General features: G+C 41.7%; 1 protein-coding gene across 1 annotated transcript in view; it reads right to left on the bottom strand.

Annotated features, from left to right (window-relative positions):
• Positions 1-7,609: 7,609 nt before the first annotated feature.
• Positions 7,610-16,130, bottom strand: part of Armc1 (armadillo repeat containing 1) — a 32,021-nt gene continuing 23,500 nt past the window's right edge. Inside the window, exons 5-7 of the mRNA XM_059254044.1 lie at positions 10,741-10,857; positions 10,581-10,655; positions 7,610-9,912 (exon numbers count right to left, since the gene is read on the bottom strand). Coding sequence (XP_059110027.1) covers positions 9,721-9,912; positions 10,581-10,655; positions 10,741-10,857 — 384 coding nt within the window. The 3' untranslated portion in view covers positions 7,610-9,720. The remainder of the gene's footprint in view (positions 9,913-10,580; positions 10,656-10,740; positions 10,858-16,130) is intronic.

Raw genomic sequence — 16,130 nt, 5'->3', positions numbered from 1 at the left:
TGTTTGGTCTCTGACAGGTAAGCCCAGTTCCAGGAGATCTGATGCCCCTTCTGGCTTCTGTGGGCCTGGCAGGCATAGGATGTACAGACATGTCTGCAGGCAAAAACACACATACACATAAAATAAAAAACAAAGAAAGAAAACATTTTTCTAAAATTCATGTAAATCTGATTTCTAAAAAGTAAGTGTAGCCAGGTGTGGTGGCACATCCCTTACAGTTATTCCCAGTATCAGGAGGCAGAAGCAGGTGGATCTCTGTGCATACCAGGGCAGTTAGGGCTACATAATGAGACCCTGCTTAAAAAATTTAAAATGTAGGTGTAAAATCAATGTTTACTTATTTTTCTTCAAATAGTTTGTATGTTGTATTTTTTTAAAGGTAGAACTTCATAAATAACTTTAAAGTCTCCATTTGAAATTGAAAATATTTCTTGGAGAATTCATTAGAACAAAATCTTTTATATATATGATAAATACATAGAGGGAAAATAACATTCTTCTTTTGAATATAAATAAGTGCAACCACTATTGAAATCATGTAGTTGGTTTTTTTTGTTGTTGTTATTGTTTTTCCTTTGGGGGCTCGCCACCCAGCTCCCAAATAAATACATAGTGACTTATTTTTACTTGTGAATGCCTGGCCTTAGCTTGGCTTGTTTCTAGACAGCTTTTCTAACAAATTATCCCATTTCTCTTTAACTATGTTTTGCCTCTGGGCTTTTTACCTTTCTTTAATCCTTGCTTCTTTCTTTCCTTCTTACTCCTTAGCTAGCTGTGTGACTGGGTAGTTGGCCCCTGGCATCCTCCTCTCCTTCTCCTTTTCTTGCCCTTAGAGTTTAGATTTCTCCTCCTATTTATTCCCTATGCCTGGCAGCCCTACCTATCCCTCTCTCCTGCCTAGCTATTGGCTGTTCAGATCTTTATTAGACCAATCAGGTGTTTTAGGCAGGCAAAGTAATACAGCTTTACAGAATTAAACAAATGCAACATAAAAGAATGCAACACATCTTTGCATCATTAAACAATATATTCCACAGCATAAACAAATCTTAAACTAATATTCCCCAACAAATCAGAATGGATGTTCCTCAAACCCTAACAATATTACTACCGTGTGACCCAGCTATACCACTCATATATATATATATATATATATATATCCCATGAAAACCAAGTCAGCACTCAACAGATATCTGCTGTCTTAGTTTCTCTTCTGTTGCTGTGAGAAAAGAATCTGGCAAAAGCAGCTTGAGGGAGGAAGGGTTTGTTGTGTATCACAGTTCAAGGGTCCAGTCCATCACAACGAGTCAGGGCAGAGGAACCTGAAGCAGCTGGTCACATCACAGTCTCAAACTGGAAGCAGGACTGAGGAATTTCGTTACTCCTTAGCTATCTTTCTCCACAGACCAGGAGAATGATGTCACTACAAAGGGTGAGCCTTCTACTTCAGTTACTACAATCAGGACAACCCCCACAGGCATGCCCAGAAGCCCGTCTCCCAGGTGACTCTAGATTTTGTCAAGTTAACAATTAACAGTAGCCATCACACCTGTGTACACTTTCTTTTTATACTCTTCACCATTGCCATTATATGCAAGCAATCTGAGTGCCCATGATGAAATGATAAAGGCAGTGCAGTCTCTCTGTCTCTATCTGTCTCTTTCTGTCTCTCTCTCTCTCTCTCTCTCTCTCTCTCTCTCTCTCTCTCTCTCGCACACACACACATACACGCACACACACACTCACATGCACACACACACACTGGAGTACTAGTCACCCACATCCATAAAGAATGAAATTATGGGCCTGAAGAGATGGCTCAGCAGTTACGAGTGCTCACTACTCTTGCAGACGACCCATGTTTGTTTCCCAGCACCCACATTACTCATCATCATCTCCAACTCCAGTTCCAGGGGATCCAATGCTTTCTTGTGGCCTCCATGGGCTCCCGCATGCATATAGTACACTTAAACTCATGAAAGCTCACACACATACACATAAAAAATAAAAAGATATCACCTGCAAGGATATTGGATGGAATAAGAAGTCATATGAAACACACTAAGTCAGACTTAGAAAGACAAATGCATTTTCCTCTTATGCAAATTTTAGATAAAAAGACATCAAAGTAGAGAGTGTAGAGTAACTTATAAGATTCAATTTGAGTGAAAGGGTAAGATAAAGGACATGATACAGCCATTTATGGGTGGGGGGATTAGGAAAAAGTTGGTCAGTATATGTTTCTGATGGACATTCAAAATATTAATGGCTCTCACTGGTGAGAAGAACCAATGACCAAGGTTGCAAAGGAGAGCACAGAGACTGTATTCTGGGTAAAACATATTTTGAACATGTTAGAATTGTAGTGTATGCTTCTTACCCAAACACACACACACACACACACACACACACACACACACACACACACACACGCAAATGAGAATGGACCAAAAGATAGGAACCTTTACTTACATAGCCTATATTGCAGGATGAAGGTGGCCCATGCTTTTTCTTTTGTTTTTTGTTTTTTGTTTTTCGAGACAGGGTTTCTCTGTGTGATTTTGGTGCCTGTCTTGGATCTCGCTCTGTAGACCAGGCTGGCCTTGAACTCACAGAGATCCACCTGGCTCTGCCTCCTGAGTGCTGGGATTAAAGGATTGTGTCACCACTGCCCAGTCCGTGCTTTTTCTTAAGCATTCTGTAGTAATAGTTTATTTCCATATTATTTTAAAGAAGAAAGAGGAGATTACACATAAGAAAGACTACCAATAAAGGATAGAGATGAAGCATTAACCGTATGATAGATAGACCTAAATAGACTATTTCTATAACAGTGAGATATTACAACCAAGCCTTGCAAAAGTATACACCAATGTTACAGACTCTGTGAATAACTAGGTTGGAGGCTAAACCCAGGGCCAATTTAAAGCTAGACGAGCATCCAGCAATCCTAGCACCTTTCTTGGTAAAGCAGAAAATGATTTTTAAAACTTAACACTAAGATTAGTCTGGTGGACCTGGCATGCTGGCACGTACCTTTAATCCCTCCACTTAAGAAGCAAAAGCCAGTGGATCTCTGTGAGTTGAAAGCCAGTTAGTCTACACAGAGTTTTAGAACAGCCAGGGCTACATACAGAAACCTTGTCTCAAAGATAAAACAAGCCAGACAGTAGTGTCGCCCACCTTTAATCCCAGAACTCTTTGGGAGGCAGAAGCAGGTGGATCTCTGTGAGTTTGAGGCCAGCCTGATCTACAGAGCAAATTCCAGGACAGGCTCCAAAGCTACACAGAAAAACCTTGTCTTGAAAAAGTGAAAAATAATAAAAATAAATAAAAGGAAAAAAACTAGTCTGACTGGATAGGATGTGAGCAGTTATGAAAATAAGAGGAGTTGACTCTAGCTGAGAAGGCTTGTGAAACATTTAAAGGGCCTGCAGCTCGAAGACTTAAAATCCAGTTATGCATAGGGAGCATGTGGTCTCTTTCCACATTGACAACCCTGTTTACTCACTTTCCCCCCAAAACTCATGTTTCTGGCCTCCAGGCATTGAGTCTCATTGCTAACAGATGCCTAAATTAAAGCCCCAGACACATGCCTGTGGTGTGGTGATAGCTTCACTGGAGAGGCGCAGCAGGACCTAAGGTGCCGGCTGCTTCTGACTGCCTAGGTTCGAGTCCTGGCTTCACTACACAGTCACCTGGCACTGAAACACTACATCTGTCTCATAGTTTCCTGCCTACCAAATACTAACTTAGTAATGCATACTTACCTTGGTTTTTAAGGACTAGATGAGAAACTGTGTAATTTTACCACAGTGCCTGGCACACAGTTTGTTCCATGCCTCTCCTGAGCATGATTCTACTGTACATAAAAACTCAGACTGCTGGGAAGTAGAATCCCAGCACTCAGGAGGCAGAGGCAGGCAGATCTCTGTGAGTTCAAGGTCAGCCTGGTCTACAGAGCAAGATCCAGGACAGCCATGGCTAACATAGAAACCATGTTCAAACACACCCTGGGACTTTACACTTGGTGGCTACCGTAGAGGAAAAAGAGAACTGTAGATGACAACAGAGGACGTTTAGAAGTTATCTACACAGAGGTACCTGAGATCCTGAATAGGCAGGCACTCTAACACATAAGTCCCCATCAGACCTATGGTTATAATTAAAGTCAGATCATATATTTTTGGCAAGAGTCTCACAGAAGTGCTGAGTATAGGAGATGCATGCTTGTCACCTCAGCTTTCAGGAGGACCAGGAACTCAAGGTCATCTTTGGCTACATAGCAAATTTGAGGCCAGCTTGTGCTACATGAAACCTCACCTTCAAAAAAAAGAGACAAAGAAAAGACATCACAAAAGTGATTGTAGGACTGTTTTCTGACCTTCTTTCACTGTAATCACTTAGTGTCTGGTGAGTTACTTGTTCATCAAACTTGCCCTTTTCCTGTGTGTATTATGACTTCTTTAATCAGTAGATGTAATTTGTCAGTTCCTATAAATGTGCTTTAGAAGTACAGTTTTGGGCCATATCTGGGTCTGTAGATGTAACCAACCGTCTTATTAAATAAGAAACACAGAACCAATGCAAAGAAAAAAGCCAAGAGATCAGAGCTAAGAGCCTTACCTGCCTGCTGCAGCTGGCCTCTTAAGCTGAGACCTCTCCGAAAGAGACCTACTTCCTGTCTGTTTGTCTTTATATAGACTTTCTGTTCTGTCTTCTCATTGGTTGTAAAACCAACCACATGACTGCCTCGTCACTGTCTGTTGTACAGCCCTCCAGGTCTTCTATGGTATTGAGATTAAAGGTGTGTGACTCCAATGCTGGCTGTATCCTTGACCACATAGAGATCTACCTAGCTCTGCCTACCAAGTGCTGGGATTAAAGGCATGCGCCACCACTGCCCAGCTTTTGCTATGGCTCTAATAGCTCTGATCCCTGGGCAACTTTATTAACATACAATTAAAATCACATTTCAGTACAAATAAAATACCACCATATGGGTCCATGGCCATACTATAGCCAGGGTCTATGTTGATGTGCTTGGTTCTTGATGTCATCGAAGGCCAAGCTGATGCCAGGGGTCATGTTGGTGTCTGAGGGCCTGCTGCCGTGGGGGCCGTGCCCATCTGGGTGGCCTGCACTGCACCTGGGGCCATGGTGACATTTGAGCCTGGGCTGCTGCCAAAAACCATGTCTGAGTCCGTGGTCCTACCACAGCGGGGGTCTGTATTGATTTCCATGGCCCTATTGCCACCGAGGGACATGCAGATGCTCAGAATCTGATCAGCCACCTGAGAGCATTTTGGTGTCCAAGGGAATGCTGCCACCAGGGCCATCTATACTGACTGGGTAGCCTGTGCTGCCACTGGGGCCATGGTGACATCTGTGCCTGAGCTATTGCCAAGAGCCATGTATGGGTCCATGGTCTTGCTGCAGCTGGGGTCTGTGATGATGGTCCATATTACCACAGGAAGTCATAGGAACCATGTGTTGAAATCCGAGGGATGTGTTGAGCCAGCCCTGCCTTTCACTGGCCCTGGGATAGCTGGCCCTTCTCGCTGAACACTGCAGCAGGAGAGCTGGCTTTTACACCCAGGAGAAATGGCCACACCTCTCACCACAACTGTAGCAGAGCTGGCCCGATGGCATGGACCTAGAAGAGCTGGCTCCACACCTCACCTGAGGGGGGCAGTCCCAGCAGCCCAGCCTGACCAGTTCAGCTACCACCCAGACCCACATCCTGGGCCTTGGGTTGGCCCACCCTAACATCTACCCCATCTATGACATGCTGGAGCATGTGAAGGGACTGGTCCCGCTGATGGACAACTGCAGGATCTCCATGACTCAGGGCAACAGCAGGATATCTGAGAGAAGTTTCAGTGAGGGTCCAGTGATGATGGTGTGCCAGAGGCCTTGAACCAATGACTCACTGCAATGAACATTTGTAGGTGGGGCTGGTCAGACAAAAGAATATAATACGTTAACACACCACAGCTCTCAATGCCACTAGGATGAATGAAAAGGTATTGGAGAGACGAGCAAGATGGAGGAGCAAGTGGCTGTTTTGTTTTTAATTAATTGGGGGGGGGGTGTTATTTGGGGGAGATGCTGCAGTTGTGAGAGACAGATATGGAGGCACAGGGAGGTGAGCGGGATTGAGGTGCATGATATGAAATTCCCAAAGAATCAATAAAGAATTGTTATAAAGTTTTTTTAAAAAATAGTTTTGCCAGTTTGAGATTTACAGAAACCTTATGTGAATAGTACAAAAGCTCTTGCATGCTAGTCTTTAAATGTTAATATTTTCTAACATTTGCTTTATCACTTCATTCCCTTTCCACAATTTTCAGCATCTAAAAAAGGAAGAAAAAAAAAACAAACAAAAACCAAGAAATCCTGACAACAGATAAATGAATTCAAGGGGAAATTTTAGGTTAAAAACCATAGATGACCAAGCCTCAGAAACCAAACAAAAAACTCTTAGTAGATGTAGATACATAAGTCAAAGCTAGTATGATGTTCTCTCTCAGATTCAGGAGGCTGATGAGCTGGCTCATCGGGGAAAGGTCACTGCCTGCCAAGCCACGCCTGACCACCTCAGTTCAATACTGGAATGTACACGATGGGAGAAGAGAGACAGCTCCCAGAAGCTGTCCTGAGTTTACACGTGTGCCTTGGCCTATGTGCACATGGGCGTGCATAAGTATCAAGGAGACATTGTGTTACATGGCCAGTAGCAACTAATCCACGGGATACCAGTAAATATTTTTTATAAAACACCATGATCTCATTGAATCCTACTAATGATCCTGTAAACGATCCTGTGAAGGAATTTACCTTCATTTTGCTATACAGTTCAGGGATTAAATTACTGTCTAGTCTTACATAGCTAACAAGTTACAAAATAAGAAGCAATTTTTATTCTCCTGTAACAATTCTTTAAAATAAGGGTAGATCTGAGCTAGAACACAAGCCTCTACAAGAAGCTCTGGGAAATCAAATCCCAAAGTATGACAGGAGAGCAAGTGAACTGATTGTAGTTTCTCCAGCTCAGGGGTCCATCTATAGATACAGAGCAACTGGCCAGGTGATGCACCTGTAGATCTGAGACTATGTGTTACATAGTATGTGTGCAAATTGCTAAAGAGCCAGGCATGATGGTGCACTCCTATAACCCTGGCATTCAGGATGTAAGCAAGAGAATTTAGAGTTCAAGGTGAATGTAGGCCAAACACAAGGTTCAGGTCAGCTGGACTAGATAGCAAGAACATGTCTCAAAATAAATAAATAAAATACAAACAGGCTTAAATAGAATCTTGAGTCCCTGGTTGAATGCCCAGCACCACAATAAAAAAGAAATTAAGAATCAATAATCTTTATACTACAATATCCGAGGGCTGGACAAATAGCTCAGTGGTTAAGAACATGTATTGTTCTTGCAGAGGACTGAACTCAACTCCCAGCACCCATATCAGACAGCTCACAACTGGCTCTAACTCCAGCTCCAGGGACCAGATACCCTTCTGACCTCCTCAGGCATGTGCACATAGAGACACAGACATATGTACAAATAAATAAATAAATATTTTAAAAATACAATATCCACTCAATTTTCATTGTTATTTTATTATTTTACAATATATTCCAAAAACTGCCATTATAGTAGCCTTGACTCCTCTGAGAGTCCTGGAATAAAGGAACACCTAGATACACACAAATATCAGTTCGAAATATCAACTGTCCTGAACCATCACTACAAAGGGCTATAGTTTTTAAATAAATGTGTGACAATGCAAAATAAAATAAAAATGTGTTAAAATAGAAAGTAAACTTTGCTTTAATGGCTATAGAAAGGAGGTGGTTTTGTTGTTTTGTTTTCAACACATCTGATTCTGGCAGCAAGTAGTATTAAGTGTTAGCAATGTGCCCTGAAAAATCTCAGCTTTCTGTTTGTGCGTATCACTTGAATCAGAGACCAGACATGTGGGAAAATGCTCTAAATACCTTCAACACCCTCACTCCAGAAAGCCACAATGTGAATGAACTCAAAAGCTCTCATGGGTCATAGTATTTTACGATTATTTTCCCCCAGTAACACTGGATGATTTCAATCTTCTCTAGAAGAGAAACAATAAGAATGCCAGGAAACCCTCCAGGGTCCAATTTCACGTCACATTCTCCAAGTAGCGCAACAGCAGCTCTACATGGTGATGAAGACACATTTCAGTATCCTCCTGTTAGTTTTCAATGACACTTACACAAAAATAAATCTAGCTGGATTTCTAAAAAGAAAATATTAGTTGCCAAATATTTTAGAATCTTAAGAAAGCATCACATACATATTATTCAATCTTTAAATAAAGTGTGTCCGTATTCATGTATCTTATCTTCACTGAAGTCTTTTTTTTTTTTTTTTTCCTGGCTAGACATGAAAAATAAGACTAAGATCAGTGCTGGCTTTCTTTCTCTATAAGCAACAATTTGGGTCCTGCTTTATTCAATTTGACTGCAGTATTTGCTTAAAAACCACAAAGGGGCAATAAAAAGCAGCATCTCTGGAATGGGCATGTGCCGGACAGTTTATGTCTGAGGTCTGACTGACCAAGCGGGCGGCACTGCTGACATTCGAGGAGGCGTCCAGCTTTGTTTCCAAGTCTGTCAGCTCTTAAAACTATTAACTATGTATCACTCTTCTTGCTGGGTGGTGGTGGTGCACGTCTTTAATCCCAGCACTCAGGAGGCGGAAGCAAGTGAATCTCTGAGTTCAAGGCCAGTCCGGTTATTCTACAGAATGAGTTCCAAGACAGCCAGGGCTACACAGAGAAACCCTGTCCTGAAAAGCCAAACAAAACAAAACAAATCGATTACTTTTCTCTAGCAAGACACAGTGTCATCACAGGGTAAGGCTGCTCACAGACATAGTGGACTTCATTCTCATGAGCCACTACAATCTAAGTGAGCAGGAGTCAACAGAGCCATGCTTGGTCACATCCAAATTCTCCCAAATGCACTTTGCTGCTGTTCATGTCCCCGTTGTCTTAACTGGCTTACAGTAATCTTATTAAAATTATAGCAAGTAAGATTGTACAGTTTTTTGTAGTTTTTTTTTTAAGGTACTGCTATGTTCAAATGAATATAATTCCATTTGCAAAATGCCATTAATAATGTCCTTTCTATAAACATGGTTGGCAAAATAAACAAGGCACAGAAGGGGGCTAACTAGGTATGTTTTCAACTTTCAGAGAAGGGTACCAAAGCACATGTCATGTATCGTTCATGAAGAAAAGCTGATAAAAATACTCGATAATTCATGCACAACTTGAGCTATGCAAAACTTCTCTTCAGAAAGCTCCTGAGGCTTGAGGAGAAAACGAGTTTTTCCTAGTCACATGCTTCATGTAAAACAGAATGTAAAACTGCACATACATTTGGTTTTAACAGTGGACCCATGTTTTTCAAAAAATAGTGAGGCAATTAAGCAAAGGAAAACAATACCAAAATACCTTCATAAACAAATTCCACCTACAGCCTCTGTCCTCTTTACCATTCGGTGGGGAAAATGTCCAATAAAATGTAAAATGCAGCATACGTAGTCATGTAATCTAGAAACTTTCCATGATAATCTATTGCAAATTGCACTTGACAGTTCACCACAACAATGGAAAGCTGGCCCCCTGTTGGTTTGCACAGTCCTTGAGCCCCAAACTGAAGTTGAAGTCACCAGTAAAATGATCTGGATAAAAAGTTTGCAGCTGTGCTCAACCAGCTGGCTCCACCCTCGGGATGTGAGCCAACGCGGGACACTGCCTTGTCCTGTTCCTTTGTGGGACTCTCGTCCTCAGGCAGGTAGTCAGGCAGCTCTGTGTTCTCTTCCACTTCCACAGGGGCATCTTGGAATGGGACCAGCATCTGACACAGAGAAGCATGAAGAGCCATTACAAACCCAACTGAACATGGCACCATACATGCCCTAAGTCACAACCTCATCCTAAGCATCATCTTCATTCCTGAGACTCTGGAGGGCTCGTGTCTCCTAACGCGTCCTTCTTGGATGACAGTCTTCTAAGAAGTGAGCCCTCTGCAAGCACACAAAGGAGAGTACCTGTCTCTAGAAGTGGGTTAAACATGGGCAGGGCCACTCTGAACCCCTGGAGTGCCACACAGCTGCTCATCTGTGGGAAGCCGAAGGAGCTCCCAGCTTACAGATCCATCCCTCCTCACCACAGACCTACAGCTCACCATATTTACTTGTTCAAAGAGTATACGTCATTGTCTTGGATTCACAAAACTAGTTCAAGTTAGAAAGAAAGTACTGAAAATCAATGTAAAGAAACTGTCCTTTACTTACATATACAATCTGCATCACACCTCCACCAAGTTCAGAGCTTTCTTTAGAACATTCTGAACATCACAAAAGATCTCACTATGCTACTAAGACGGTAATTAACCAGTAGTCAAGATATACCACACATCCTTATATTTTATAACTGTTCCTCTAGGAATGTTATAATCCACTAACCATAAAAAACAATCAGGAGCCCCAGTTTGGTAGGAGTAGAATAAAATACAGGTTTTACCTCTTCCCCACTTTCACTTTTCACGACTTGTTGAGCTTTCATGACCTTGGTTGATGCTATTGCTGACGCCAAAGCCTGGATAAAAGGACAAAAGGAACACCCTGATAAGTGATTTGCTTATTGATTACTTCAAGCATATTCAGTCACTGAAAGTACTAACCTCTGCTTTCAAATCTGAACGGATTCGCACCACGCATCTTTGAACAGCCATTTGAAAAGTAAAGCTTATAACACCTTTAATTTTTAACAAAGCCTCTTCACACAGATTTCTTCGAGACTGAAAAAGTAAAAGCAAACTTATTAAACAACAGAGGAAATAAATCAACTTAAGCCATACTGAACCACTCATTCGTGCTGATTCTGTCACTGTGAAAACACCACAAAACAAGTTACACAAACCTACATGGCAAAGTCTACTACACACAGGCGGGAAGGCAGAGCCCTCACACTACGCCTCCACAGCAGCTTGTTCCTGTACTGGACATTGCAGGGAACTGAATACTGCAGGTACTTGCTTGTCTACCTAAGCACGTCCAACCCAGTACCAGCAGCATCACAATCTTACGGAGCCACAGTGACATGTGTGGTCTACCGCTGACAGAGCACGAAACACTGTGTTATCTGGTACAGGACTAGGTTTGGATAGGAAGGGGGCAAAGTTACAACAACAGTAATCCTGGTATATTTCCAACTTCAATATTAGTATGTAGTTTTAAAACTGTCACCCAACGCTAACTCACATCATAAAAAGAACAAGTGAACAGAACAAAGTACTCAACAACAAAAAGCAGAGGTTCCTCGAGGTGAAGGGTGAGCATACTGCAGTCTGTCAGCCATTTTTGTGACGTTCTACTGAGACAGCCACGTTCATTTACTTACACAGCGTCTGATTTCAGTTTCCTGCTAAGACCGAGTTGGCAGCTGTAACAGAGAACTTATGGTGTGCCTAAAACATTCACTCCCTAGCCCTCTCTTCTAATTTAAACATCTCTAGGCTTACATTAGAATTAAAAGTATTCAGTGCTGGAGTCACTGTCCCTTATACATATTATTTCATCCTTATTTCATTCATATTATTTCATTCCCAATGGCTTCCACTGCAATATCAAGCATTATCAATTCTCTTTTTGGCTTTCATTTTCCTCTGCTGGTATTCACATGATCTGATACTTTAAAGCAGGGTCCTAATCATCCCGTTTCTCACTTTAGCACATCTTACTCTGTTTGTGTCCTCTTATCCCCACTGTCCAGCGCCTGTAATTAAGAGACTGCTTTCTGCTTTGACCCTCAGGAGACTATCCGTATCACTTCAGCTATATTTCAGCCCGTTTCAGATTTTGACAAGCACAATTTTAATCTTCCTGTATACTGAGCTCCACTTTTGTAAGTAGTGAGGTTTGAGTGTGTGGTGTATATGGGAGGGCAGGGTGTACAGGCATATATGTGTTTGTGTGGTGCACCCAGGCATGCATGGAGGATACAGGGGACAGAGGTGTCCTGCTTTATCACTCTCTCCCTCATTCCTTTGAGACAGGGTGACAAGCAGAAAGCCGCAGCAATCCTCTTGTCTCTGGCCCCCAGGGCTGGCGTTCAGACATACCTGCACCCATGCCTGGCTTTGGACATGGGTTCTGGGGATTTCAATGCAGGTCCTCATGACTACACACCAAGTATTCTTATTTACTGAGCATCTCCCTAGCCCCTTTTGGATTTTTGTGTTAGCTTTTAAAAAGTAACTGTTATTCATATTCAACAAAATTAACAAGATATGCTAGAGATATTTTATTTATATTAAGGTATTCCATTTAATCATTTTATGTATCAGAAATTTTCTAGAAATTTTTTTGGCTTTTGTGGCTCAGTTTCAGCTAGTTAACTTATTTGATCCTGTCACAGGTAAGAAGAATGTGGAAGTGCCCTCCCCCAACACACACACACTCCTACTGAACCTTAAAACCTTAGCTTTAAGCCCCTAAATAAATCATTAGAAAAGGTTGTGGTTATCCTTAGAAAATCTACCTGGCATAGGTAAAGAAATAAGTGGTGAATTACCAGTTTAAGTGTCTATCCCTAAATATGTAATATATAATTTATCCTTGGTCAAGATAATTTTAAGAGAACTTTCAACTCTAGTCAAGCTGAAGTCACATATACTAGATTAGGATTAAATAATTAAAAATATAGACAAATTATTATTTTAAAAAAAGTGATGCTTAGATATTGGAAAAGTAACATCTCTGAAGGAAGAAAAAATGAGGTGAGCTTCCTATCACTTAGAAGGTTTTTAAGGCCTAGCACAGCACACTGAAACTGATATTAATCTTGGCTGTCAACCAGACTGGACTGAGAAGTGCCCCAGAGATTAGGAAAGTACACCTTGGGACTAGAGAAATAGCTCAAAGGTTAAGTAGGAGCATTGGCTGCTCTTCCAGAGGACCTGGGTTCAAGTCCCAGAATCCACATGGCAGCTTACAACCATCTGTATGTAAATCCAATTTCAGAAGATCCAGCACTCTTACAGCTTCTGTGGGCGCTGCACAGACATACATATAGGTAAAACACTCACAGTAAGGTACATCTCTAGTATTCTATCTGTGAGAGCATTTGCAGAGAATTCTCCAAAGGGAGTACAACCCTCTCTGAATACAGATGCACCATCCCATATGCTGCAGTCCCAGACAGAGTAAGCATGGAAAAGAAGAAAGCCCCATCAGATATCTCCTGCTTCTGGGGTGACCAGCCTCCTCTACCACTCCATCTGCACGCAATGGCACAGTGTGTGTTTCAGGCCCAAAGTCTCAGGGGTCAGTAACCATGAACTAAAAGCTGTAAACCAAAATAAGCAACTCCTTCCTTGAGTTATTTCTGTTAAGTATTTTGACACAGCAACAAAAGGTCTAACAGAAAGCAGCCGGAACTCAGCAGCCTCCCTGAGCTGAAGACACAGTTAAGAACCCAGAGAGGTTAAAGGCACTCTAGTTCTCAGGGCAAAGCAAATGAAGAGTGAAGGAGGACACAGAGGAGGGCCACACAGAGACAGTGTAAAGGGTCCTCCTTTTGAGCTGATTGATAAGCAATGTGTGTCTGTTAGGAAGCAACCTGAAGCTAAGCAAAGATCCACCAGAGAAGAACAGAAAGAACAATTCTGTGGGCTCACACTGGATTAACGTTTCCATGAGCTATTCTAGAGATAATGGGAAATACACAGGGTAGGTAGAGATCATACTGTCGCAAGGGTACTACCTCAATAGTGTAGTAAAGTTATCCAGGTTGAAAGGTATGGTCCTATATAACAAAACTATAAAGCAAGGCTCAAGATCCAACTACTAACAAGTAACTGTGATCCAGAATAAAGCTGAGCAGGGCATAGTGGCACACAGCTTAATTCTAGTTCTTAGGAGTCAGACTGGTCTACAGAGAGTTCCAGGAACAGCCAGGGCTACTCAGAGGAAACCCTGTTTTGGAAGACAAAACAAAACGGAATAAGGTGAAGAATATGTAAAGGCTTTGCATACAAATGCATGCTGTGCTCCACAATACACAAAATATGTGGCATCTAATAAAAAATTACCAGACATTCAAAAGAAGCACAAAAACACTAAATTAGAAAAACAAATCAAAAGCAACCTATTCAGAAATAATACAGGTGGTAGAGTTAGTATACAGGGACATTAAACAATTTTCTTGATCACTTTTCTATGTTCAAAAAGATACAGCATATGCCAGGTGGTGGTGGCACACGCCTTTAATCCCAGCGCATCTCTGTGAGTTTGAGGTCAGCCTGGTCTACAGAGAGTTCCAGGATAGGCTCCAAAGCTACACAGAGAAATCCTGTCTCGAAAAAAAAAAAAACAAACAAACAAACATACAAAAGAAAAAAGATACGGCACAAACATGCTATGGAAACATCATAAAAGATCTAAGTCAAACTTCAAAATATGCCATAAAGCAATGTTCATAATGACAACCACACTGGAAGAGATTATCAGCAAACTGAACACTCACGAAAGAAAATTAGTGAATACAGAAACTGTCCTAAAAGAAAAACAAATGAACAGGACACCAGTGAACTGTGTAGAAATCTAAAGTGGCAAACAACACATAATTAAGAGTCCCTGAAAGACCCATGGAAAGGGGGGAAATTCAGTTTTAAAAAGTCAATCCAGGGGCTGGAGAGATGGCTCAGAGGTTAAGAACACTGGCTGTTCTTCCAGAGGTCCTGAGTTCAATTCCCAGCACCCACATGGTGGCCCACAACCATTTGTAATGAGATCTGGCTCCCTCTTCTGGCCTGCAGGGATACATGCAAACAGAACACTGTATACATAATTAATAAATAAATAAATCTTTAAAAAAATAAATAAAAAGTCAATCCAAATTTGCCACAAATTTAAATCCACAAAGCCAAATTGAATAAAATTGAAACAAAATCGAAAGCTTGAGCTCCTGCTAGATTGTGAGCTTCAAACTGGAACCCCTGGGAACAGCCCTGCCCCTCAGGAAGCTGTGTACCCTAGAGCTAGCCTGGGGAAGACCCTTAGCTTCACTCTCCTCAGCTTCTGAATATGAAAGGGGAAGCCCACATCAATCAAACAGTGACAAAGGAAAACATCCTCTGGGAGGAAGCAGGCAGTGGGGAGGAAGACTGGAGAACAGCAGAAATGAGAACAGAGTTCTCAATACAAGGAAATCCAAACACAAGACAGTGTGCTGCTACCTTCAAGTGCAGTGGAGGAAAGTCACCGTGGAGTCCACGTCCATCAAAGACAAAAGCATTTCTGACACACATAAAACGAGGCCTTCTGGACATGTGAAATGAGAGCTGGAAATGAAGTTGCACTAATGAGGAATTAGTTTTGGCGAGCTGAGATCCTGTTGTGTGTGTGTGGGGGGGGGGTTAGAGAAAGGAGAGAGAAAATGAAAAGGAGAAAAGGAACAGTTTCTCTGAAGCAACTACAGAATAACAGATTAAAAGCATGAAACAAATTCATAGATGAGAGAAGCCCTTATCAAAAAGTGGTTCTTAGCGATCAAAGATCAAAAACACTGAAGACAGCTTATGCTGGAGAGAATGTAGAGCAAGGGGAACTCTCCTCCACTGCTGGTGGGAATGCAAGTTTGTATAACCACTTTGGAAATCAATATGGCACTTTCTTAGAAAATTGGGAATCAATCTACCCTAAGACCCAGCTATACCACTCTTGGGTATATACCCAAGGAATGCTCAATCATACCACAAGGGCACTTGCTCAGCTATGTTTATAGCAGCATTGTTTGTAATAGCCAGAACTTGGAAACAACCTAGATGCCCTTCAACTGAAGAATGGATAAATAAAATGTGGTTCATATACACAATGGAGTACTACTCAGCAGAGAAAAACAATGACATCATGAGGTTTGCAGGCAAATGGATGGATCTAGAAAAAATCATCCTGAGTGAGGTAACCCAGACTCAGAAAGACAAACATGGTATGTACTCACTCATAGGAGGATACTAGATGTGGAACAAGGATGACTGGACTGCTATTCACAACTCCAGGGAGGCTACCT

This window comes from Peromyscus eremicus, chromosome 2 (assembly GCF_949786415.1).
Source record: "Peromyscus eremicus chromosome 2, PerEre_H2_v1, whole genome shotgun sequence".
Taxonomy (NCBI): Eukaryota; Metazoa; Chordata; class Mammalia; order Rodentia; family Cricetidae; genus Peromyscus; species Peromyscus eremicus.
This window is presented reverse-complemented; position numbering and strand designations above follow the sequence as displayed.